The sequence below is a fragment of the Sebastes umbrosus genome, chromosome 9 (assembly GCF_015220745.1).
Source record: "Sebastes umbrosus isolate fSebUmb1 chromosome 9, fSebUmb1.pri, whole genome shotgun sequence".
In the NCBI taxonomy this organism is placed as follows: domain Eukaryota; kingdom Metazoa; phylum Chordata; class Actinopteri; order Perciformes; family Sebastidae; genus Sebastes; species Sebastes umbrosus.
In genome coordinates this window covers 14,377,741-14,401,654 of record NC_051277.1, presented here as the reverse complement: position 1 = coordinate 14,401,654, position 23,914 = coordinate 14,377,741, and the positions used below count along the sequence as shown (strand labels likewise).

The 23,914-nt window shown below is 42.6% G+C and overlaps 3 protein-coding genes across 5 annotated transcripts in view; 1 reads left to right on the top strand and 2 right to left on the bottom strand.

Moving 5' to 3' along the window:
- Positions 1-42: 42 nt before the first annotated feature.
- Positions 43-8,434, bottom strand: ints10 (integrator complex subunit 10). 2 transcript variants are annotated; one of them, XM_037780661.1, is made up of 18 exons: positions 7,885-8,434; positions 7,669-7,736; positions 6,538-6,641; positions 6,295-6,434; positions 6,121-6,202; positions 5,891-6,031; positions 5,555-5,729; positions 4,704-4,873; positions 4,451-4,590; positions 4,150-4,303; positions 3,701-3,783; positions 3,169-3,324; positions 2,286-2,394; positions 2,006-2,085; positions 1,704-1,866; positions 1,472-1,565; positions 1,108-1,176; positions 43-632 (listed from the first exon to the last, which is right to left on the bottom strand). In XM_037780661.1, exons 1-18 carry the CDS (start codon positions 8,011-8,013, stop codon positions 476-478), a joined length of 2,214 nt encoding a protein of 737 aa, XP_037636589.1. In that variant the 5' UTR covers positions 8,014-8,434; the 3' UTR covers positions 43-475. The 2 variants fall into 2 exon arrangements, with proteins under 2 accessions (XP_037636589.1, XP_037636590.1); XM_037780662.1 differs by lacking the exon at positions 1,108-1,176 and having other exon boundaries at positions 7,885-8,431.
- A 1,148-nt stretch (positions 8,435-9,582) lies between these two features.
- Positions 9,583-15,281, top strand: slc25a51b (solute carrier family 25 member 51b). Its single transcript, XM_037780557.1, has 2 exons — positions 9,583-9,760; positions 12,536-15,281. The coding sequence occupies exon 2, from the start codon at positions 12,609-12,611 to the stop codon at positions 13,542-13,544; it is 936 nt and encodes a 311-aa protein (XP_037636485.1). The 5' UTR covers positions 9,583-9,760; positions 12,536-12,608; the 3' UTR covers positions 13,545-15,281.
- Positions 15,282-16,306: 1,025 nt separating this feature from the next.
- Positions 16,307-23,914, bottom strand: part of frmpd1b (FERM and PDZ domain containing 1b) — a 28,647-nt gene continuing 21,039 nt past the window's right edge. Inside the window, exons 13-17 of one of the 2 annotated variants that reach the window (XM_037780497.1) lie at positions 23,492-23,584; positions 23,096-23,278; positions 22,573-22,774; positions 21,395-22,363; positions 16,307-20,894 (exon numbers count right to left, since the gene is read on the bottom strand). In XM_037780497.1, coding sequence (XP_037636425.1) covers positions 18,358-20,894; positions 21,395-22,363; positions 22,573-22,774; positions 23,096-23,278; positions 23,492-23,584 — 3,984 coding nt within the window. In that variant the 3' untranslated portion in view covers positions 16,307-18,357. The remainder of the gene's footprint in view (positions 20,895-21,394; positions 22,364-22,572; positions 22,775-23,095; positions 23,279-23,491; positions 23,585-23,914) is intronic. The other variant, XM_037780498.1, reaches the window with a different exon arrangement.

The window sequence follows — 23,914 nt, the reverse complement described above, 5'->3', positions numbered from 1 at the left end:
ACTGACTTCTTGTAAGCTATAAATCATATGGCAACTTCTTTAAACCATTCAGAGGACATTTAATGGAAACATTTATATAAAGTAACACTTCAAGTTTGTAACAAAAACAATAAACTTTACCCAAGAATATCAAAAAATGCACTTCATTCTTTTGTCAATACTGACTCCCACAAAATGTCACAATATGATTAAACCACTTCAAATGTGGTTGAGCACATGTTGAGAAGAAGAACTACACACATACTATGAAAACAGCATGAGCATTGACTGTATATTTACTCCAACTCTCTGAGAAGAGAGATCCACTTTAAGGCAAGGAGACGCATTCTTTTCTTAAGCGTTCAGTGACGGATGATAAAGACAAGAGAGCAAGAAATGTGTCCTGTGTTTGGGCTCATAAAGTCAGTCCAGGTGCATTAAAACTGTGCCTGGAATGTCAACTATGAAAAGGTTCAAAAGGCCAGGTGGCCGGGTGTCAAGGAAGAGACTGGATGATCATGATTTTCTCGTTGATGCAGAAACGGTGAAGTACAGTGTATAGGTTCTCTGCACAACGCGACACCTGCCTCTCCATGGCCAGACGGAAATCTTCCTTCACTCCTTTGGTGATTCCACGAGTCACCGTGTGGTGTCTGAAAAAAATACAAAGATAAAGAAAAATAAACAAACGTACATATGGTCAGAGATGTATTATTATGAAAGGATTTGAGACTGAGATCTATGCAAGATCAAATCATGGAAACAGCATGTTACTTTTTCCTTAATATGTCATCATCGAAAATAAAAAAAACACATAAAACATGTTCACAAATGAAATGAGATCAAGTGTTATGAAAAGGCAAAAAACTAAATTGACTGCACGACAAGACCAACATTATCCTCAAATAACAACAACAACAACAACAACAACACTGATGACCACAGAAAGACGAGCAATGGCTCAAATAAACAAACGCCGACAGCAAATCAAACTAATTCTTGATGTAAAATGACAGGCCCAAATCAAAACTGGGGGGATGACAAGCCTTGAAGTTGGGAATGAAGGAAGGGTGGCTGGTGTAGGGGGGAGGGGAGGTATGGGACTGTGGGAGGAGGGGCCTGGGGTACCTGTCCATCGTCTGCACCCCTTGTAGCAGAAGGGTATTTAACTCCAGCCCCAGGGCGGGACTAGGGTTCCTGAGGGATTCAACAACTCTCAGTCAGTGAGGGTGCATTCAAGTGTCTTAACTTCTACAGCAAAGAACGAAGGAGTTTGACAGCGAAGCGTTATTTTTAACCATAAACCCCTTCTCTTTCTAACGCCCGCTCCGTTAACAGCATTTTCAGTTCAAAGTACATTTTTTCCCAAACAGGCCATGTCTACTTAAGATCATCAATCAATATCACTGTTCTCTTTAAAAACAGCAACAGAACGGGAGTGTGCAGAGTCACGATGCAAACTGAAAACAGTTTCTGAAAGGGAGGCGCTTACTTGATCAGCATTCCCTGATTGGGCAGCAGCTCCAGTTGAATCCTCCCACCTTCTGGAGTACGCAGGTATGCAAACTCCTCCAGCATGTCAATGTCTGACAAATATCATAAGGAAACTAACATCCAGGATAAGAGAACACACACAAAGTAACCACAAAGTAATTGGTCTATATATATTATTTGGTAATTCATTCATTTCAGGCTTGTGTGAGTAGTTACATAAAAAAGGATACTGGTGACATAGTTGAAGAAATTCTCATATTGGAAACTGCCTTGCTGGCAGATCTTATCCACTGCCTTTAAAAACAGCATCTCGCCCTGTGGCCAGTCGTGCTGCAGGAGCACCACCACGTGACCGAGGGACAGGTCGTCACGACCGTCTGTGAAGGCACGGAGCTGATTGCACGACGTAAGGAAAAAGAGAAAGGTGGCTATGAGGCTTAATCAACACAAATAGTCACAGTCCAACAATAAAAATAATGGACTCCAACCTCTAAAAATCATGCATTTACACAGACTTGATTAGCTGAAGTACCTTGAAGCAGGCTAACATCAGCTGGAGACAGAAAGGTAACATAGCTTTGCTGGTGCAGGGAAGCAATCTCAGGTCATTACCTAGATATGACAAAAATAAAATAATTCACTGCATAGTGTTCGGATGTAATCACGTTACATATTTCTCTGTCACATAGGATTTCTGTATCAACCAGGTACAAAAGGTATATAGATGTCAATTTTAAATAACACATTAACAATCTATTCATAGATCAGAACCAGTGACTGAACATTGTTTTACAAAAGCAGGAAGTGTTTACCTTTCCTCATTTTGGGCTTGCCTCTACCCTGATCATCTGGGCTCTTTGTTGGTTCTAGGCTCGGGGACAACAGCCCACCGACGACATCAAGCAGCTTCTCGCAGGCCATCTGATTAACACATACAGTACAATACATGCATCACGTGTCTAAACAGGGCAGGGATATTAATAACATTTTGTACAAAAATTCATTAAAATAAATTGTCTGCATTTATTCTGTCTTTTGTACTCTAAATCCTGTTGTAATCACATGTTGTCCGTGTATTCTAGAAATATTTTTGCCAGGCCAAAACCTAATCCGAAAATAATTGGTGACAAGTTTTTACATCTGGGAAAGTTTATAGATAATTTATGTATGTATGTCAAATAATGATACATAATAAAGCTTTGTTTGTTCAAAATGTTTGATAAATGAAGAAGCTTTGGGGCAAACTAATCACATATCAGTTAGTAGGAATGGTTAAATTGATAAATGTACGTCTGAACATAATCTCTGAAATCTGAACTCGGCAGCTGCAGCTGTGTGCTTCTAATATTGACCTCAACTATGACGCCACCTGCAGGTCAGTTGATGTTATAGATTCATTTTTGGAGCAAGGCCCAAATAGCATTATGTTTTGTTTTTTTAAATAGCTCCAACTTCAGCAGAAGTTATTATATGTTGAAAGCAAAACAACTTCTTATATGCATATAGACATCAATATAATAAGATTAAAACAACAGATATCTGTAGAAGTGTCATTAAATAACAGAGACTGTAAATCCATTTCAAAAGGTACAACAATTACTGCTCAATACAATAGTATAACACAATATATTTGAGCCAGGTGTGCATTCAGCAACCCGATAGAGAAGAGTGTTATTGTTGTTTGTGTGTGTGTACCCTGTACTCTCCCAGTGCGTAGTGGCAGGACGCCTGCTGGATGAGAGCCCTGTGGTGCTCCAGACTGGCCTGACCTGAGGGGCTCTGCTGGCCAGGCTGAGGCTGCTGCACTGCAGCCATCTGGTGCAGGCTAGAGAGGGCCTTACGGTACTGTCCCTGGAGACACACACAGTCACACAGTCAGCATATAGTCACAGACAGCTCATGAGGCACATGGAAAGATATATTATTTATAAATATCTCCCAATTAGGAAAACTAGATATTGTATTAATTCCATTAAAATTTCCCCTCAGTTTAATCCGCTTGTTGTCATCAGCTGTATTATGTTTAATAACCTCTATTTGTCCCATTATTTAAGACATATGTATTGCTATATCTCGTTCTGTGCTGCTCCTCCAATTAGTACATTTCCTCACAGACACACACAATAAAGTACAAACTGATAAAATACAAACATCCGATAAAAGGGCAGCGGTGTCTTTGTCACAAGCAAATAAAAAAAAATCATAAATCATCATAACTGTTTCTTGCCTGGTATATGATCGTGTCGGAGAGGAATATTCTGAACCACAGCCAGCTGTCCGTCTTCCAAGAGGCACAGATCTTCTTGAACTCTGTTAAAATGTTACAAAAAACAAATGATTAAGACTTTTTTTTCTCTATATCCCTCCTTAAAGAGAATTAAAGACGGTTGTATGAAGTTTTTGTTGAGAATTAATTTCATGTCGTGTTTTATTGCCCCATGTACAGTGACAAAAACTCTGATTTGTTTTGGTTGTCTGAAGGTAATATCATGTTTTGGCTCTTTAATGCGGATTTTTTTGTGTCTTGTAAGCCCATATGATGCAGGACTTCAAATAAACAAATCAAAAAAATACAAGCCATAACAATACATCTGCAGCTGTTGTGGTTCCCAATTTATGATCTTGTGTGTCTGGGTGGGTAAAACAAAAACACATATGAACAGAAGAGGTGTTCACCAGTTTCCAGGCCGTCGTGGGAGTGAAGAAGGTCCCAGCTCTCCCTCGCTGTGCGGAAGCTCTCCAGAGTCTCTGACCAGCTGGGCATCTCAGTCTTGTTCACCAAAATGTGTCGACCGCGACCTTTTCCCAACCCTTCCTCGTCATCTGAGCTCTACAATGACGCGCACACACACGGTGTAATAAACAAAAGCAGATACAACGAAAAACTATAGTCACCTACTTAAGAAACACATACACAACAACCTTGCAATGTCTTTCTTGGCTAGAAACATCTAAATGATTTCTGATCTGTCCTCACCATCGTCTTCTCTCTGCCATCCGCCAGTTTGCGTTTCTTATGTGCGTGTTTCAATGCTCCTCTTTCCATCTCCACATCATTATACACCGAGCTCAAATCCTCGACAAGGATCCACGGCCCCGAGCTCAACGCATTCACACCTGCCAAACATAAACCCGTCATTTGATCTTTATACCTTTCATTGAAAAGACAATAGAGATTGCACATCCTGAAGAACTTAGAGCGAGATGAACAAACAAAGAGAGAGGCTGACCCTGGAACAGTGCAGGCTGCACAGATGAGACGTAGAGGAAGGCGCTGCGGAAGAGGACGAGCGCAGCACAGATGACCACTTGGCTGCAGCAGCGGGACCTCGTGTCTCCTTCCAGACCAGGCAGGTAGCGACACAGCTCCTTCACTCTCTGCAGCATGTCCACATAACTCCTAGAGCATAAAGGTACACACACAAAATAAGAAACACCCCCTTTAAAAACATGTATCTGTATATAACATCTGGAAGTATTCAACTGGAATATAACTGATCTAAACAGTCTCTTTCCCTATGCCTCTGACGTTTACAGACTTCTTAACACATGATGCAACCATCATTTGCACACACATTAACATATAATTAATATTGAGATTCTATGTTTATTGATGACTATTATGTAACATAACGTAATGTATATGTAGTACAAGCAAATTTGCACAATTGAATATTCCTACATTACTATTTATATCAATATTTTTTGTATGTATTGTACTGAAAACATAATGTGCTGCCTTGCAGCAACATTTCATTATGATCTACTCTGACTACTGTGGGGCGCCTCTTATATGGGCTGACAGCAAAATCTATTCAGTGCCAATAGAGACACCTCTCTCTATAATGTAGCACAATTCAACAGCACTGCAAAACTACAGGCTCCAAAATGACCATAAAGTTGAATCAACACCGCCCTTGGCCTTCATGAAGGATTTATTGCAAGGCTGTTGTACTAGACTGCATTCATTTAAACTGGTTGTTCCTAATAAAGGATTGTGTGTTACAAGAGTCACCTGAATACAAAACAACCATGAAACACAGTACCGGCTGATTGACATGCACACAAGTAGATTACCTACCTCTGTCCCATGTCTCCCTGCCACTCGCAGCGTGCTCCGACCACACCGAGGATATCCAATAGCCTCTCCCAAGGTTCTGCTACCACTGACGACTTTTCCGACAGGCCGTCAATCACGTATCGCTGGGAGCCGCGGGACACAGTGGGAGACTTCAGAGATCCACCTTCTTGAGCGCCTGAAACAAAGAGCAAAAGGAAGAGAAAAACAATGTAAAGCAGGCAGTGAGTACACAAAAATATGTAGATAGACCGTACTTCATCTTGAGGGTTTAAAGTCTCACACTGGGTTAGCACTAAGAGAAAAGGAAAGAGCAACATCAACAGAGTGCCGCTTTACCCTGTATCTGTACATCAGGTGAAGGTCCACGGGTTACATAGCCGATGTAGAATTCAGCTGCTTTCAGCATGTACTTCTGCATCAGGCTGGCCGGCAAGCGCATGTCCATGTTGTTTATGACCAACGGAAGGACATCACACACTGTAACGATAAGAAAGAATTAGTGTGAAAGTTATATAGCAAGTTTTTTTTTTATGAAAAGCAAGCGTTAATGTGAGTCTTTCACTCACCAAAAAGCTTTCTGAAGCAGTTGACAGGAGTCTCCACATTCTCTGACGCCTCCGCCTCCAACAAACTTTCTCCTAGATTGACCTAAACATACAGCAGAAGGTTAGCAGTGACTGCTTTAGTGCCATTTAGTCTAGGTTTCAAATGTCAACTAGTGTAATGTAATTATTACGTACTCCATGTTGGACCACAGACTCTGGAAAGCGCTTAAGAAGAAGGAGCAGCATCTCTGCCTTCTCCAAAGTGTTGAAACACTGCTCTGTGGCTTTCAGTAGCATCTCACACTGCACACGACCGGGCAGTGTCTCAAAAAGCCCTGGGGGAAACAAACACACATATAGAAATGTAGACACTCTTCAGATTTCAAAAACAAACACTGTTCCTCACACTTCATTGTCACACAATTAAACTCCTCTCACCTCGTAGAAACTGTGCATGTTTGTCCTGAGAGTCACTACGCAGTGCAGCTGTGATGACGCTGATCTCTCGCCAAACAATGGGCTGATCTGGAAAGTTTATAAACCTAAAGAATAGGCAAAATCATTAGCAACTGTTAGCTCAGACTCTGCACTTGACATCAACACTACAGACAGGGTCTAAAATTAAGTTTTTTCTTCACGTGCCACTGTGGCAGGTCACTGAACATTTCTACTAGCCACACAATTGTTTAGTCTGCCACTTCTGAAGTCTATATAGAACGCTTTAGAATCGTAGACACTAGGGCTGTGCATTGGCAAGAATCTGGCGATAAGATACGTAACACGATACAGGAGTTACGATGCAATATATTGCGATACTGTAAGTAAGGCGATATATTGGGATTTTCTTTTTATCTTAGTATAAATAACACTGCTATATGCATCAAATCTGAGCATAAAAAAATAACTTTTTTTATGCAATCAGAATAGTAGGATCTGCATTTGCATATCTTTGCAAATAAATTAAATTATTTCCCGAGTTAATCTTTGCATTTGTGAGAATTAATACAGTATCACAAAACACAATATTGCAATACTCAATATTTTTCGTCCACCCCTAGTGAACACTGAGTCAGTGGTAACAGACAGTAGAAATATGGATCATGTAACCTTAATCCCTGACTATTTTCAATTTAGGAATTTCTTTTTAAAACTAATATTTCTTAATATAAGGAAAATCTGCCATGGTGGCAGGTGACCTGAAAGTTTTACCTGCCACAGCCAACATTTACCCTGTATGTGGCAGGTGGCAGGTGCTAATTTCATTCCCTGACTAGTCAAGTCAAGTCAAATTTATTTCTATAGCACATTTAAACCAACATGAGCTGACCAAAGTGCTTTACAGACATAGGCAGAATAAAAACAGGTCAACAGAGCAGACAACAAAATCACACACATCCACAGACAGAGACCAAGATCAAAATCCATGAGTAAAACACTGTTATAATGAGCATTAGTAATCACAATTCAAGTACATTCAAAAGCCAAAGAAAAGAGGTGTGTCTTGAGCTGTGCTTTGAAAGACTCTGTAGAGCAGATCTGATGTGGTAGTACTACAGAGATAGTACTCACATGTCATACAGCAGTCTCCCTGCAGAGGCTGTCCTCTCTGCATTGCGTTCAATGATGTACATCTCATACTGTGAAAACAATGTCAACCAGATTAAATAACAATGGGCTCATAACAGATCCACATGTTTCAAACAATGCTGCTTCACTGACACATTTAGAGGAATGCATCCTGGGTGGTTTGACTATAAGCTGCAGAGAGAAACCCTTAATGTGTACCTGTATGTTGAAGTCTGCAGGGTACAGAGTCCTGGCTGTGATGAGCCAGGCTTTAGCTGCACAGGGGTCATCAGAGACCAGCTCTCGGGCTCTCTTCACCAGAAACTCACAGTCTTTTTGAGCCGACATGTTTTACATTAAGTGCTGAAGGCTACAGTTGTTTCACCAGACCATGCTCTGTTATTCAATCATCTCATTATATATGTTTAAAACATGAATATCAAGAAAAAGGAGATCAACTAAAAGCTGTTTTATAAATCACCAGTCAAACCGTTTCTATACCGACACCGAGCGACACACAGCGTTACGATAATGACGTCACAGCGCTGTCGTAAAATAAAATGTCGCAAGTACATCCTGGTTTACGACGAACAGAAAACAAGGCGAAAAAATAGTTCCGTTTTTCGCATTTTATTGTTTTTTTAATACATCCATGGCGTCGAAGCCATCTGGGATGATTCGCCAACCCAAACTACGCACTATTAACATCGTATAACACCATTAACTTCAGTGTAAAAGGTGAAATCATCTTCTGAAGTCAGTTTGTAGCAACATAACCACTAGTGATGGGAAGTCCGTTTCTTTTTAGTGAGCCAGATCATTTGGCTCAGCTCACCAAGAAGAGCCGGCTCTTTCGGCTCTTAAACGGCTCTTCATTTTACCACTTCTGCCTTTTATAAATCAGCCAAATTTAGCGCTGTTTTTTTTTTTTTTTTACCTACGATTAGTATGTGTTCACATATATCACTTAAATTATTCAATATAATTATACTAAACCTTATAATTTCCAGAAGACCATAATTTTACATGCTGCTTCATTTCCGAACTGTCACTCATCTTGTCTGCTGGACGTCATCAACACAACATTCAGTCGCAGTTTGTGCATGGAGTGCCCGCGGCGCGGAGTAGATCGTCCTATCATTCTGCCTTGAATTAATTAAAGGGACTGTTTGTAAGAATCAGAAATGCTTGTTAACAGCGACACCTGTGGCCGTTAAGTTAACGAAAGTCAGTGTCGGGCTTGCGCTTGTGCTCGCTCTACATAGACATCTGAGGCGACACACGTTAGTTAAAACCTCAATATCACTCTATATTTCAACCGCTTGGCAGTAATGTTAGCTGACCAGACGGAGGTCTCTCCATGAATCACTGCTGATCCTAGTGTTGGCTGTTCCTGCTTCAGCATCCCGACCGCGCCCGGAGGAAGACACCGGCACCCGGTCGGAGATGATAACATAACTTGCTGCGGAGCCCCGTCACTTCACAAGACACGGAAAACCTTTGTTAGTCTGGAGGAGCTGCAGCATTTATTTCTGCACAAACATCCACTGTACATTCACTAGATATTCTCAGAGCTAAACTAACTCTTCTGCAGTGTGTAGTGTGCGCACATGAACGTGAGGTGGAACGAGAACGAGCGCGGTGTGTGAGCGAAGGCAGGCAGAGGAGCAGAGTACAGCAGAGACTCCGGCCCTGTAGACCAAAGCTCAGTCTCCCCCGTGTACTACGACCGGCGCCAACACTGTTTTGCAACACAGGCTTCACTAGATATAACTTTGAGGTTTTGGTGCTTCCATGTAGTTTCTGTTGGAGTCTTGTCTGAACAGCGTAGGAGGTGATTTATACGTGTAAAAAGTTACAAACAGTCCCTTTAAAAGAGCCGGCTCTTTGAACCGGCTCGTTTCCGATCGACACATCACTACTAACCACATATTGTCAGTTGTGTAGTTAGTGCGCATGCGCTAAAGATGAACCGCTGCGGTCACCTGCTTCCAGACTCGACCTACAGCCTCCAGCCTGTGGCCTGTTTACCCTGCTGAAACCTGCACACCACACCTGTCCAGCGACAGGACAGCGTCCGGCGTTAAACGGGCAGGTAAAGACTGCTTTATGAGCCTTTAAGAGGCCCCAGTCACTAGCACTGTGGAGCTAGCTTTGGTTAAACAGCCCTGTAGTTTGGGTGTGTAAGGTTAGCTGTTGAGTTAGCTTAGCATGCTAACCCGTCGATGGTTTGTTGTTGTTGTTGTTGTTGTTTTAACTAGCTATTCATACAGTAACTAATGTTGCTTCGTGTCCTTGTTGTGATGGAAACGTTATGTGACAATAGAGGCCTTTATGTGTGTATCAGCCCTCTGACAGAGATCATGCTAGGACAACAAGCCAGTTCACAGGAAGCAACACAGAGGGCGTTTTCCTGGAGGAGTTGGATCATATCTATGGAAAATGATCGAATAATTACGTAATTGGGTTGATGTCCTCTGCTGAAATGATATAGTTAAAGTATCTATATCATAATGTGGTTGTTTCTACTTGCTGTCTTGCATTAAAACATGACACAGCAACATTAGGCAAGGCAGCTTTATTTGTAGAGCACATTTCAGCAAACAGGGCAATTCAAAGTGCTTTATATAAACATGCAAGAACATTAAGACAAAGATCATTAAGACATAATTAAAACAGTTATACAAACATTAAAGATTAGAAAATAAAAACAAGCTAAAAATAAAAGCTAAAATAGAATATAACACACAAGAGTAAAAGCTCTAGTGCAGTATATAAGATCATTATCTGGTTTAATAAAAGGTGGCAGCAAACAGGGAAGTTTAAAACTTTTGACATTAAAGTGCAGAAACCATCATAAGTTCATGTAGTTGCTGTTGAGAAATTGTAGCAGTGCAACACTATTTGATTGACTTGAATGTTGCATAGAAAAACTTGTTCTGCAAAGTAAATGCTGTGTAGTTCATTAATTTCCTGTGAAATGTCCTGGAGGTATGATTGTGTATAAGTCTCACAACATTGAACTTAAATAACCTCAAGTACTGCACTGTTAAACCTGGAATACAAAGAAACAGCACAAATAAAATACAAGAACAAACACAAAAAACAACTTAATGCCAGAGGAGTTCAATGTCCATTCATTTGAAGTCTTTTCCAGAGTTCAAGAAAATGTACTTCCTTTAAAATATTGAGAGACTTTACAGCTTTTTGGGTTTTTCACATTTTCAAGTAAGGTGCCGTACTGCTCAAGTTCAACAAGAAACCAATGAGAGCAGGTTGTTTGGAGTCAGACCTTTTTGATTTGTGGATATGGAATCTACCAAGAATAATCAGAAGCTGAATTATATAGGTTAATGTTGCTATCCATCCCATAAAACACAAAATATAACATCACCTCAAATACGTTAATCTGTTCATTAGCACTCATTTTGTTATTATTATTATTATTATTATTTATTTAGATCATATTTCTGGAAAATGATCGAATAATTACGTAACAGGGTTGCTGTCCTCTGCTCAAATGCGTTGATTTAGTTAAAGTACCTATATCATAATGTGGTTGTTTTTAAACGATATCCATAATTTGAAAATACTTGCTGCCTTGCATTAAAACATGCAACAATAAAGTGCAGAAACCATAATAAGTTCATGTAGTTGCTGTTGAGGAATTAAAATTAGTAGCAGTGCAAAATACTATTTGATTGACTTGAATGTGACATAGAAAAACTTGTTCTGCAAAGTAACTTCCAGGTAAATGCAGTGTAGTTAATTAATTTCCTGTGACATGTCCTGGCGGTATAATTGTGTAAAGTCTCACAACATTGAACTTAAATGACCTCAAGTACTACAACTGTTAAACCTGGGAACTTTTAAATTACATAACTAGGCTCTCAGAGGTCAGTAGCCATGCGGGCTTGTGTGTCAGGATTTCTGGGGTGATATATTGGTTGTGACCTCCAATGACCTCAAAGCTTTGCCACCACTGTTTCCTCAACACCTAGACAACTTGTTTTAATGTACTAAAGGTATTTAGACTCTTATTTACATTCTTGATAGGATCTTGCTCTCATTTGAGCAGATTTGTTATTGCTATTGTGTGTGGTAGGTTGTGCCACCAGCTTTTTCAATACTTCAAGAAATTAAAAACTACATTAAAGTTTTTTTATGATAAAGGTGGATATGGTGCTTTGTTGAATATGTGCATTAAATGAATGGACCTAGTGTCTTCTGGTGCTCATAGTTGTGCTCTCCTGCCCTATGGCTATGCTGAGTGACATTTCTCAATCTATTAAGTTACTTGTGTAATAACTCTTATCAGTGGCAGTACAAGTTGAAGGCAGGTGGCTGAGGTGTAACAGTTCAATCTGTTTAAGGCAACACGTAGCATGTACGGGCCATTTAATCTAGACTCCAATCAATTTATCTCATATTATAATGTTATATTTTCACAAATATATTGTATCAGCACACATGTTGGTAGATATGTAAAAGAAATTGCACTATATTCATGTTTTATAGATTGCCGTTTTATATACAGTATATTGGATATTTAACAAATTACTTGCTATATTTAATTATATGTATTTTGATTTTATTGTTTCTGTTGTATTATTGTGTATACTTGATACATATATAAAAAAAAAAAATAGTAAAAAAAAAAAGAAGTGATTGTTTTCCAAATGTATTTTTAATTAAAACATTAGTGATATTTTCAACTTTACTTTCAACCATTGCTATGTTGTCTTGATTTGGGCTCTCATTGGCCCCTCAATGTCATACTATCAAATGAAGGCAAAAAAAGCCATCACATTTCTTTAAAAAGATAATGAGGATTAATAGGCATCTCTGATATTTCCTCTCTCGTTCACAGGGTATATATTTTACAAAAGTGTGCAGTGCTGATGTGATGCTGGAGGAACAGGCTGTGGAGCACTGAGCTTCCCATGGCTGTTAGCACCATGGACTCTGAGTCAGCCCGGACACAGCAGCCTCAGTCTGCCCTGACTAAAGGAGGCCGCTCCCTGCTGCCTGCTGGAGCTCTGAGTTCCACGCTGGGCACTGCAGGGAAGCACTATGTCTGCGGCTCCGTCGCAGCTTTTACCAACATCGTGGTGACTTTCCCCATCCAGAAAGTGCTGTTCCGCCAGCAGCTACATGGCGTGTTGGCCACTGAGGCCGTGCGGCAGCTCCAGAGGGAAGGGCTGAGGAATCTTTACCGGGGCCTGCTGCCCCCGCTGCTCCAGAAGAGCACTACAGTGGGCATCATGTTTGGCCTGTACGAGGACTTCTCGAGAGTCTTACTAGACCGGGCCAGTGGCACCGGTGTGCCGGATCTTGTCACACGAAGCTTTGCTGCAGCATTGGCAGGAACCGCAGAGGCCGTCCTGATGCCATTTGAGCGCGTGCAGACTCTTCTCCAAGACCATCGGCACCACGGGCGCTTCAACAACACGGTCCACACCTTCCGGACACTTCTGTCAGAGTATGGCGTCAGAGAGTGCTACCGTGGCCTGGTGCCCGTACTTCTCCGTAACGGCCCTAGCAATGTGCTATTCTTCGGGCTGCGCGGGCCCATTAAGGAGCAGCTCCCGCAAGTCAATAGCCGAGCAGGTCACATGGTTAATGATTTTGTGTGTGGAGGGTTGCTGGGGGCTTTCCTTGGCATCATGTTCTATCCTTTAAATGTGGTCAAGTCCCGGGCTCAGTCTCAGGTCGGTGGAGCCTTCCAGCCTTGCAGGCAGGTGCTGCTAACAGTGTGGAGAGAAAGGGGTGGCAGTGTGGCCATGCTCTTCAGAGGGGCCCACCTCAACTACCACCGTTCACTCCTGTCCTGGGGGATCATCAATGCCACCTATGAGCTGCTGCTGAAGATCACGTAGGAGGGAGGAGTGGAGATGACGAAATAGAGATATAGAGAGGAAGAAAAAGCATTTAAAGGGAAAAAACCTGTATGGAGCGATGGAGCCAGTTTGTTGAGAAGAAAGGAAATCGTAAAGTAAAGCCCATGTACTTGCTGTCTGGCACTATTTTTGGGACACTGGAGTTTCCATGACTGAAAGACAGCAGTGAAGTTGCACTTCTGACAGGGGCCAACAGCCAGTGTGAGATAAACCCACCTGCCACATGCCATGAATATTTACTGTTGTCAATGTATTAAAAACAAGACACACGCTTTAGCCTATACAAAACATGTGCCAGGGTCCAATAGAAATGCCCTTGTTTGCTCTCTGTACAAAAAATGTTGTGGAGCAAACTGAACTCCAGAGCTTTTTTTTTTCCACGGTTTCATTTCTGGATAAACTGTTTCTTCATATGTGCTGTGTGCTGTGGTGTTTTGTAGACAACATCCGTCTGTTTGTGTTTGACCGAGAGCATTTCCTCTGTGAGGCTGTATTCTGACACTTAACTGAAACACTTTTGTACTTTTGACCATTGAAAGGCCCCAATATTTATTGTCAAGGAGAGTGTAATGAATAGAGTGTTGGCCTTTTTATTTCTCTTTATGCTCCATCTCCACCAATTCGGCCTGTATGTTTATGAGATCAGAAGGCTAATACTTAAGAAATTGTTGAAATGAGTACCAGTGATGTACATGTTCTTGGAAATACTGTATAGCAGACACACACAGGCTATTTTAAACAGTTTTTCTCCTTTCACACATGATTCATCTTTGCCAATTGGAACTGAAATAGTTTGTAAAACACTATTTGTCTTGGTTTGTTTTATGAAGTGCTACAGGCATGTGTTATTTGCATTTTGAGAAGTGCCCATTGTAGTCAGTAAAACATAGTTACACCCAGATCTTTTCTTGTTTTTATAATTTATTGGAAGAAAGGAAAATAATGTTTAATCTAGATTTCTGTTGCAACAAATTATTCCACAAAAAACATTTGCTATTTGTTTAATATATAATTTAAAGAAAAAAAAAAAACTTTTGCTGTTTCAGAAAAAAAATACTTTTGATGTTAATTCTATGCACCATTGCTACATTTGTTCATTTTTGGGCTATTGTTTGTTCATTGGCTATAAAACTAAGTGCTCCTCAATGTTCGTTTCCTTTTTATGAACTTTAATATCACTTGTTTTATACATGTATATCTCTCCCTCTACTCACTCTCTTTATATCGTCTCTCACGCTTGCTCTCCTCTCTGTCTGTAACATCTGTTGACATAATGGGCTCAGATTTCAAGCTTGAGTAGACGCTGTCACCACGCAGCAGCTCTCGCTGGGTACGACAGCCCGAAGAGGAAAGGCATGCTGCCTGGACACTGAGAGAGAGACTGAACAGTAATGGTGCTGAGAGAGAAGACAGGGGCAGAGGGTAATGTTCAGTGGCACAAAAAGCTCAAGCTGCCATGTAAATGGATCACTTGGCCTATTTCTCCAATTCTTTTCATCTTGACTGTCCATAGTGTTTCCTGAGCATCTTTCCAGGGTTACCTCTTCGAAACGTAAGACTGAATTGAATCACCCTCGCTTATATTCAATAATGCTGTTTATAATTGCCACTTTTACCGAAGCACAATTCACCAAATCTCTATGAAAATGTCAAATCAATATTGCAACCAAATTAAATGTTTAAAATCAATCTATTAAACATGTTGACAGTGAACAAGTCTGTTATGTGGGTGTTTTATGGGGATACATGTGTCAGCTGTCACGTTTTCTCAAAGAATAAGCTTCATTCACCAAAAGAATATGACTTATTATGTTTTACTTCGATGCACCCATACATTATGAAACTAAATGGCTTTCTTGTGCCAGTGTGACTAATACTCTATGCACCGCAATCCCTTCTTTATAATCAATCACACAAACAAACCGCATCACCGTTACAGTGATGTATTGTAGTGAAACTGAACACTGGATCACAATGAAGGATGGAGCAAACACAAGAACACTGTGTAGTTTAACACCTCTATCGGCTATTTTCTGCCACGTATTTGATCATAGAAAGCAGTTCTACACTGTTGGACCATGTTTTCTTTCTTTTACGTTTGCGACTTTCTAGATTACTGTGTCAAGAAGTCAGACGGCAGATAATGATCAGATTAAGGGCAATCTGACATGGGGACTTTGGATCAGGGATGGTTGAGCTGCTGCAGTTACAAAGCCTCTTGGCTCTTTCACTGTTACCTTTCACCCTAACAAATGTCCGTCTGACTATCATCTTAGATTAAATCTTACATTTTTACTTTCAAAAATTCATTATTTAAGACTGCATTTTAATAACAGGAGTGGAAAATGTTGCTCTCAAACTCCGCTGGCTCTCTGTGAATAATTTAGAGACACATTCCCAGTACCAAAAGAGAGAAAAGAGCCCTCAGTGCTACATGCATAGATAAACACTGCCTTCGTGGAAGTATAACAAATCAATGCTGGGAAGGAAGTCCCACAGTAATCCTTAATAGTATTAGTAGTGCAGTGATGGTATAAATAGGGAGGCTGTTTAGACTGCAGAGGTACAGCATATCTTCATTCGCTGTATTCAGCCCTGGGTTCAACGTCAGGTCAGGATGAAACATTTAATGTCTTCTGACCTGATTTGTGGACTCAATATTTAGGGAGGGAGTTTACATGAACTGGAAGTTGTTACATGCAATTAGCTGAATAACTATAGACAAAACCCGAAACACCCAAGACGTTCAACATTGTTAAGGTCAATGTGTAATTTATTCCCAAACAATACATTTCTTGGTACATCGACTTCATTGTACGTGGGTACGGAAAAAAAGTGACTGCTCATGTAGAAACACAATGTCCTCTTTGAAAATGAAATGTTTTACCATACAGAAACAAATTTATGACACAGGCACTCTTCACTGTTTTGGGCCTGCGTGATGAACAACAACAGATGCTCCTGAGACATACAGCATGTGTTGACGTTAGTGCTATGATGGGACACCGCTACTGGACCTCCTTGGATATTGGAAGCCCTGAAATCTCACACGAGAGACCTGCCTTCTTATTTTTTAAGCATCGCTCACCTTAACAAAATGTGTCTCAGTCATCTTTTTGGAAGATTAAATATACTACCTACCTCCTCACCAGCTGTCTCTGAACACTTCAGCAGTCTTTATTTCGGCTAATCCCTTTATCATATCTGTATAAGCAACTGCTGGCTTAATTACCCTCCTCGTTGTCATAGGTGGCTCAAGTAAATCCCCATCGAATGAGTCGGCGTCATGTGACATGGACGAGCTGTTTAGTGAACACTGTACATCAGCAAAACCGATCGAGCAATGTACTCATTGTACTGACAATTCACAGACATCAGTATAGACAGGAGTCTTTATATTGACAAATGCTAATGCCATGCAACTTTGCACAACGTTGCAATCCATAATGCAGTAACGTTTTCCAGAAACAAGACAATAAGCCAACATTTCAAACAAAGAAAAAGCACCCATTATATTCAGACAAACATAATGCAGCTTATTGTTGTTTTTAATGTTAGCACGCACACACAAAAAAAGGATACAGTATGTGGGGGGGGGTGAGGAGTTTATGTTTGCATAGCCATAAACTAAAGTAGAGACAGAATAGGACACAAAGATATAAATGTATATCTACAGTTCTGACCCCAGCATACAGCAGTCAGTCCATCTGTCAGTCAGTAATAAGGTGGTGTGCCCAAAGAGGAAACCGTAGTGGGGAACAGTTGTGGCTCAGTGTTTTAAGACTTTGGATCTTTGCTACATCTGGACATAGTTTAACAGTCACCCTTGTGCCTAGTCAAAAACTTGTTTTCAACTTCATAAATAAGGTCCCCTGATTTCGTTTCCTGGGCCTCATCCACACATTCCCAGAAAATATATATGTAATGTCCTTTGGATGTAAACTAGATTAATGTTATATTACTGCATACGTTTGGGTAATGGGGAGTATTTTTCCAAGAGGCATTCACTCAAGAGTCAGTCAGGAGCAGGGAAAGGGTAGAAAAAACACTTTACACAAGGGTACGTGTCTCATAAAAAGGTGCAATCTGTAACAGTCAAAAGTGCTCTCCCTGCTTTGTAATGGTATAGTTTTGTATCCCATTTATATGTGAGGGTAATTTTGAAAAACTAAATCCTTAAAAAGGTGCACATATAAAACAAATCAGTCAATAACTGTATTTTGCAAGTGTGATATATTTTTCTGTATTTTGTCAGTACTGTTATACTAAACTTGAAAAAAATGACAATTTACAGATTACACCTTGTGGAGTGGATAAAATCCTTAAAGCAGCAATAGATAACATAATACTGTCTCAAAGAGAAGGAAAAAATAAAAATTCCAGTGACATCCATAGTTTTTTTGTTCCACCAGAGACCTGCACATCACAGACCATGGTGCAAATATTGTAAAAATAAATACATAAATACATACATGGGTAATCCATCCTTACATACATACACATATTGTATCATAAAATAAGAGAATTATAAGATAATTATAAAATTCATATGTACAAATGCATAGTCCATATGCGTCCAAGAATGAAGTTTCCTCTCTTCGTTTAGGGGTTTTGTTTGGTGTGTTCGTTTTTCCATGTGGGTTTGTGTAATGTGGGTTAGAGTCCGTGTGCGGTGGTGTGCATGGCACTTACTGTACAAGAACACAGGGGTTACACACCGGATCGCTCTGTGCTGTTTCCTCTTGTCTCTCCTCTAGAGTCAGTGAGTTATTAGTGGGTAAAAGTTCACAGGTCAAAAGTTGAGAGGTACGTGGCCAGGCGTGTCCGCGGTGTCTGGTGTGCGTGTCCGGAAGAGCTGTGTGAGTGCGAATACGGACGAGATGAGCACGGTGCAGCGTTTGGCGAGTAGCCTGACCCCGTCGCTCTCCCCCTGACCCCCAGTGAGGCTCGCACTCTTACCCCCAACCCCGGCACCGGTTCCAGCTGTCTCAACAGCCCCGACAAACTCTCGGTACAGACCCACTATCTCCTTCAGCTTGTCCATGGCCTCCTGGCCGTCATCGTCCTCGTCCCCGTGGACCAGACTCGCATTATGGCAGACGTCACAACCGGGGCAGGGGTTTGTTCGCAGGCAGGCTGCCGACAACTGAACCAGCGCACTGAAACTGTTAGATAAAGAGCGCAGGGCTTCATCGGGAGCCCAGCCTACACGCGTGGCCCGTTGACACCCGGATGCCAATCGTCGAGCCTCTGCCTGGAGAAGACTCCTTTCGGCCTCTGTCATGGCGGCGGTGCTTGTCCCAGTACAATTTGGGTCCGGTGCTGGGTTAGTACTGCCTTCAGTTCCATTGTGATTGAGGTCAGGCTCTACTTTTATGCCTGTGATATCCTGCTTTGATTCTTGAAATGATGTTTGCTGGGGTTGCTCAAGTGCTCCCCTCTCTAAGACCAGCAGAAGTTCGTCTATGTCTTGACGTAGGGAGGCAAAACCTCCCTTCAGCCCACCATAATTCTTGTTGGTAAGTGTACGAAGAGGACCACCAAATGAGTTTGTGGGTGAAACCGGACGTGAAACTAAGGGACTGAGTTCAGAGGAGGCAGTGGAGAAAGTAGAGAGCGGGCGAGGGTTGTCCCTCAGCAGTGACAGAATATTGGGCTTTGCAGGGGGTGTTATAGGAGAAGAGACGGTTGCGGGTCGGGCTGGTTTGGGGCGCGTGCGGCGGGAGAACTCGTAAACGGTGAGCTCCTCGTCAAAGCTTATACCATCCTCGGTGTCTCCACTGAAACAGTTGGCGTAAACAGTGCGGCAGCCACAAGCCTCCTGGTGCTGTTGTGGAGGAGTAGTGTCAGCGAGCGAGGAGGTTGGTGAGTCACCTCCAATTTGCATGCTGGACACACCTCCCAACCCCACTGCTGAATGGGCCCGTGACTGAGGCTGCTCCGATGAAACACAGCCACTGTGTGCACTATTCTCTTTAAAAGTCAGATCAGAGTGGGAGTCGTTTGTCCCATTGGCCTTTTTCATGTGTGAGGTCACTTCCTGGGCCTCTTTGATGGTGGCTATGACAACCTCAGCTCCATCCTCTAAAATGCTCCCTTTCCCTCCTGATTTTGACGTCACGGTCTCTTTTTCCTTGACAGGGGTCTTGTTTAAGTCTGATAAACCGCTGGCTACAGACAAACCAGAGCCAAATCCAGATGTGTCTCCATTGATGGAGCTAGTGGAGGGATAGTCCAGAGTTCCCAAAATCTCCTGGGAACGGGTCATGTACCAAGGCAGAGCCTGGATCTTCCCTCTCAGGGCAGAAGCTGGCAGTCTGCCTCCCAGGCTGGACGAGCTGGTCCTCAGGTCTGATCCTGATCCAGATCTTCCTGGCTCTCTGCTTTCAAGGCCCCCAACACCTTTGGAGTTGGTTGACGTGAGGGAAGTGGTAAGGGTGAGAGGTGCATCTGAATTTTTGGGCGACAGGCTTTCATGACTCAGAGAGACCCTCCTGGATCCTGACTGGACGCTGCCATTGCGGCTGCTCCAAGGGTGGATCCCATTTGGCGGACTATCCCCAAAGATCCCTTTGCTTGGATCAGATGGGGAGACAGGAGAGCTAGAAGGTAGTGATAAGGGGTGGAAATTGATGGGAGAAGTGGGTTTGGGGGGCACTGGAGGTGGAATGGCTAGCTTTGTACCTGAATTAGAGCGAGGGATAGGGGGTAGGTTTAGTGGCTTTCTTTTCCCCTCGACTTTAGTAGTTTCCTTTTCACCAGGAATGCATGCTTTGTCATTGGAAACAACATGCACTCGATTCTCATGCGTCAGATCTTTACTCTTTTTTGGGCTGTTTCCTTGCCTCTTCGTCTTTTCCTCTGTCTGCGGTGCTGTAACGGTGCTGCACCGCACTGCTGTGATCAGGGGCGATGAGAGAGGCAGTCCACCTGCTCCAGATGTGACAGACTTGAACTCCATGGTGTCTGGCTCCATTTCCAGAAGTTCAGAGGACAGACGTCCAGAGGCATCCCCGTTACAGTGGGCATATGATCGCCCATGCTGTGGGGATTTGGGAGGAATGATTTGAGGTTTGGGAGGCAGCTGGGGCTTAGGTGCCAATAGCGGTTTGACCTTAACTTCAGGTTTCTGAGATGGCTTTGGTGGGCTGGGCTGTTGGTTGGTTAGTTGATTTGTGGGGCCTTTAAGCGTCTCCACTTCTCTCTTGATTTTAGAGGATTTGGCTTTACTGGCAAGCGGGGAGGATGGCTCTTTACCCAGGACAGCTGAAGGGCCGTTCCAGCCTCCACTTAACCGATTAGCATTCCTCCGGTCAGCCAGCTCAGCGTCTGTGAGAGAGAGACAAATCGAAAGGAAAGGACAGAAAGGGAAGGGCATCAGTGGATTTACACCTCCTTTAATCACATTAATCTCTCAGTGTTGTCCGATGTTGCCACCACATAAAAAAAATTAAAATACAACCATAGACAAAGGACCTTAACAAAAACGTGGCAAGGACAAATTGTCTTATTCATTTGCAAAGTCATAACAAACATGCTGGTAGAACAATGGCTAAAGCGTCAGGGAGAAATAAAACACTGAATTTATCAACAAAGAAGCCTATTAAGTATGTCTGATTGTTAAAATAATATAGATAGAGAACTTCCTGCAATTATTGCGTTCACTATTTGGGTAATAATTGTACAGTTTATGAGTTGTTCTGTACTGTTATAGTTATGCATTGAATATATTATGAAATATGTCCCTTAGTCAGGGGTCGACAGTTTACTCAATGATACAAACGGCGTCCCTTAAAGAAAAAGTTTGAGAACCACGGCTGTAAACAAACCTGATAGGTCAGGAACTGGAGGAGTAAATCTCTCCTGTGCATCAAAAAACTCATCTTCAGACTCTGAGGCAGTCTCTTTGACCAAAAGAGCTGGTTTGGGATTGGGTGAAGGTGTCAGGAATAGAGCCTCTTCGTCCTTGGAGAGGCGCTGCTCAGCCTGTGATGCTCTGTCCACAGAAATTGAGCTCGTCCTCACTGGGACTTTGGGAGGGATCTTTTTCTTTCTTTTAACAGGTGATTTTTCAAAGGGTATGCTGTCAATCATTCTCAAATCTCTTGAACTAGGTATCTTAGAAATGCGCCTGAGTCCCTCCACTTCCAGCTGTTCCTCCTGCTCCTCATCATCGTCATCGTCACTAGTAGCCTCGGGCGGGCTAGGGAGGAAATCAGCCTTGGAGAGCTCAGCAAAGCAAAGACAAGAGTTGTCGTTGTTGCGGTAATTGAGGTTGGTGGGCCGTAGGGGCCCTTGATGGCGTTTTGGCTCCAGGAGGTAGGGGTGGTGAACGTCCAAGCCTGGTAGATCCTCGCTTGTGCGTGGTCCACGGAGCTTATCCGCACGCGATGGGGCTTTGGCTGCGGCGCTGCTCTCCTCCAGGGCGGCACTCAAGGAGCCGCTGGACAAGCTGGAGAAGCTGCTGGTGACCCGTGGGTCGGTGTGGTACCAGGTGGTCTCCAGGTTCATTTCTTCGTCCATAATACTGAATTTACGCAGACCGCTTCCCGTTGCTCCTCCTTCCTCTTCACCCTCATTTTCCGTACCTTCTATTGTCACTATTATCTTCACTTCCTGTTTACCTTTATGGTCCTCTCTCTCTTTCCTTTCCTCCTCTCTCCTCTTCTCTTCCTCCTCTCTCCTCCTTTCTTCCCAGTCCTGACTTGCCGGGTCTGGGCGTTTGTAATTCTGGGAATCCATCGGGTCATCCTCATCTGTCGAGTCATCTGAGTCACTACAGCAGCGAGACACATAACCTGATAACACCAGAAAATGACACACACAATATGTTAGTAAGTTGGGTAGCGCAGGATATGTTTTAAAATTTGGTAATATTACGTGACTGGCTTTTCTAACGGTACCCGTACTGGCTGGTGACATACATCAGTATGTGATGTGAAAATATAGCTATCAAATGGCCAAAAGCCAGTAAGTGATTATTTTAAGTGAAACAGTTTTTGCTCACTTGATAGGGATTCATAGCACACGCCCTCTATTACGGCGAACCTCCCACACACACCTTCTTCAGCAGGGATCCGGTGCACCCTCACTTTTGGGCGCCCCAGACGGAAGACATTGACACTGGGATCCACAAGGAGTTTGCAGTAGCCTCCCAGCAGACACCCTAAGTCTTTGGCTGCCAGAGAGTCCATCAGTAAGGCAAATGGCTGCAAGGGGGGGAGGGCATTGCACAAGATAAGGTAAAGTGATTACAGCCAAAGGGTAAGGGAGAAAAGACGATGGAGGGGGAAGAAAGAGGGAGAGAGAGTCACCTTTGAGTCCAGTGAATTAGCTTTATATAGCGACCACACACCCCCTTAGGCTGTATACTGGAGGAGAAATGCTTGACCTATATTTACTCGAGCGTGATCTGTGGCGTGAATACGGTGCGGTGAGTGAATATCCATTTTTTTGTAACTGTGTCAGTGCACGAGTGCCTACGTGTTTATGAATAATAGAGTCTAGCAACTCAACGTCTTCCTCCTTACCTTCATGTCGTGCAGTGAGATGCGCAGTAGGCTGACTTTGTCCGACTCCGACAGCAGCTCCACTCGGCTGATGCTGCTGAACTCCACCAGTGTCGAGATCATGTTGAGCTTGTGGTTGATGACCTGACTCATCCCGTACTTGGCTCCCACCAGCAGGCTGACCAACACCTCCCTGTCCTGAAGCTGAGTGTGGATGAGAGTGAGTGGAGTTATATAATGAAAAACCAAATGAGCAGAAATGAGGAGGAAGAGGTGCAAATGTGTTTTGATAAGGATGATAACATCTGGGGTCATTCTCAGCCGGATTTGTTGAGCATTTTGAACATGTAATATAGATCCAAGACTGAATTATAATCATGTTATATCCCTTCCATTCATGTTATATTGAACCCTCACCATCATCGTAGCTGTGTAGGACCGTCCCCCATATGAAATGAGCTCTCCCAGCTGAGTGAGGTAAGCCAACCGAGCCTGACTTGCAGAAATGACCTAAAACACAGCAGACAAAGAAGAAGAGAGAGGAATAACAGAGAAGCAGACAGCAAAGAATGAAAGAAAACCAGACGGATGTTATGGTTGACTCACTGACCAAAACAATTTCTCTCCACAGAGAAATGTGCTCCACTTATTTCCCCAGAAACATAACCCAGACCTACTATTCCCTTTTTAATTATCCTCCCGCCCACTATCTATCATCCTCCCAATCTGCTGTCACTTTAAACCTCGGGGGGATTAGCAGTCACTGCAATTGTCACCTAAAATGTACCCTAAAAGCCACTAGTAAACTGTCACTGTCTATCTCTTTTTTACGTCTCACGA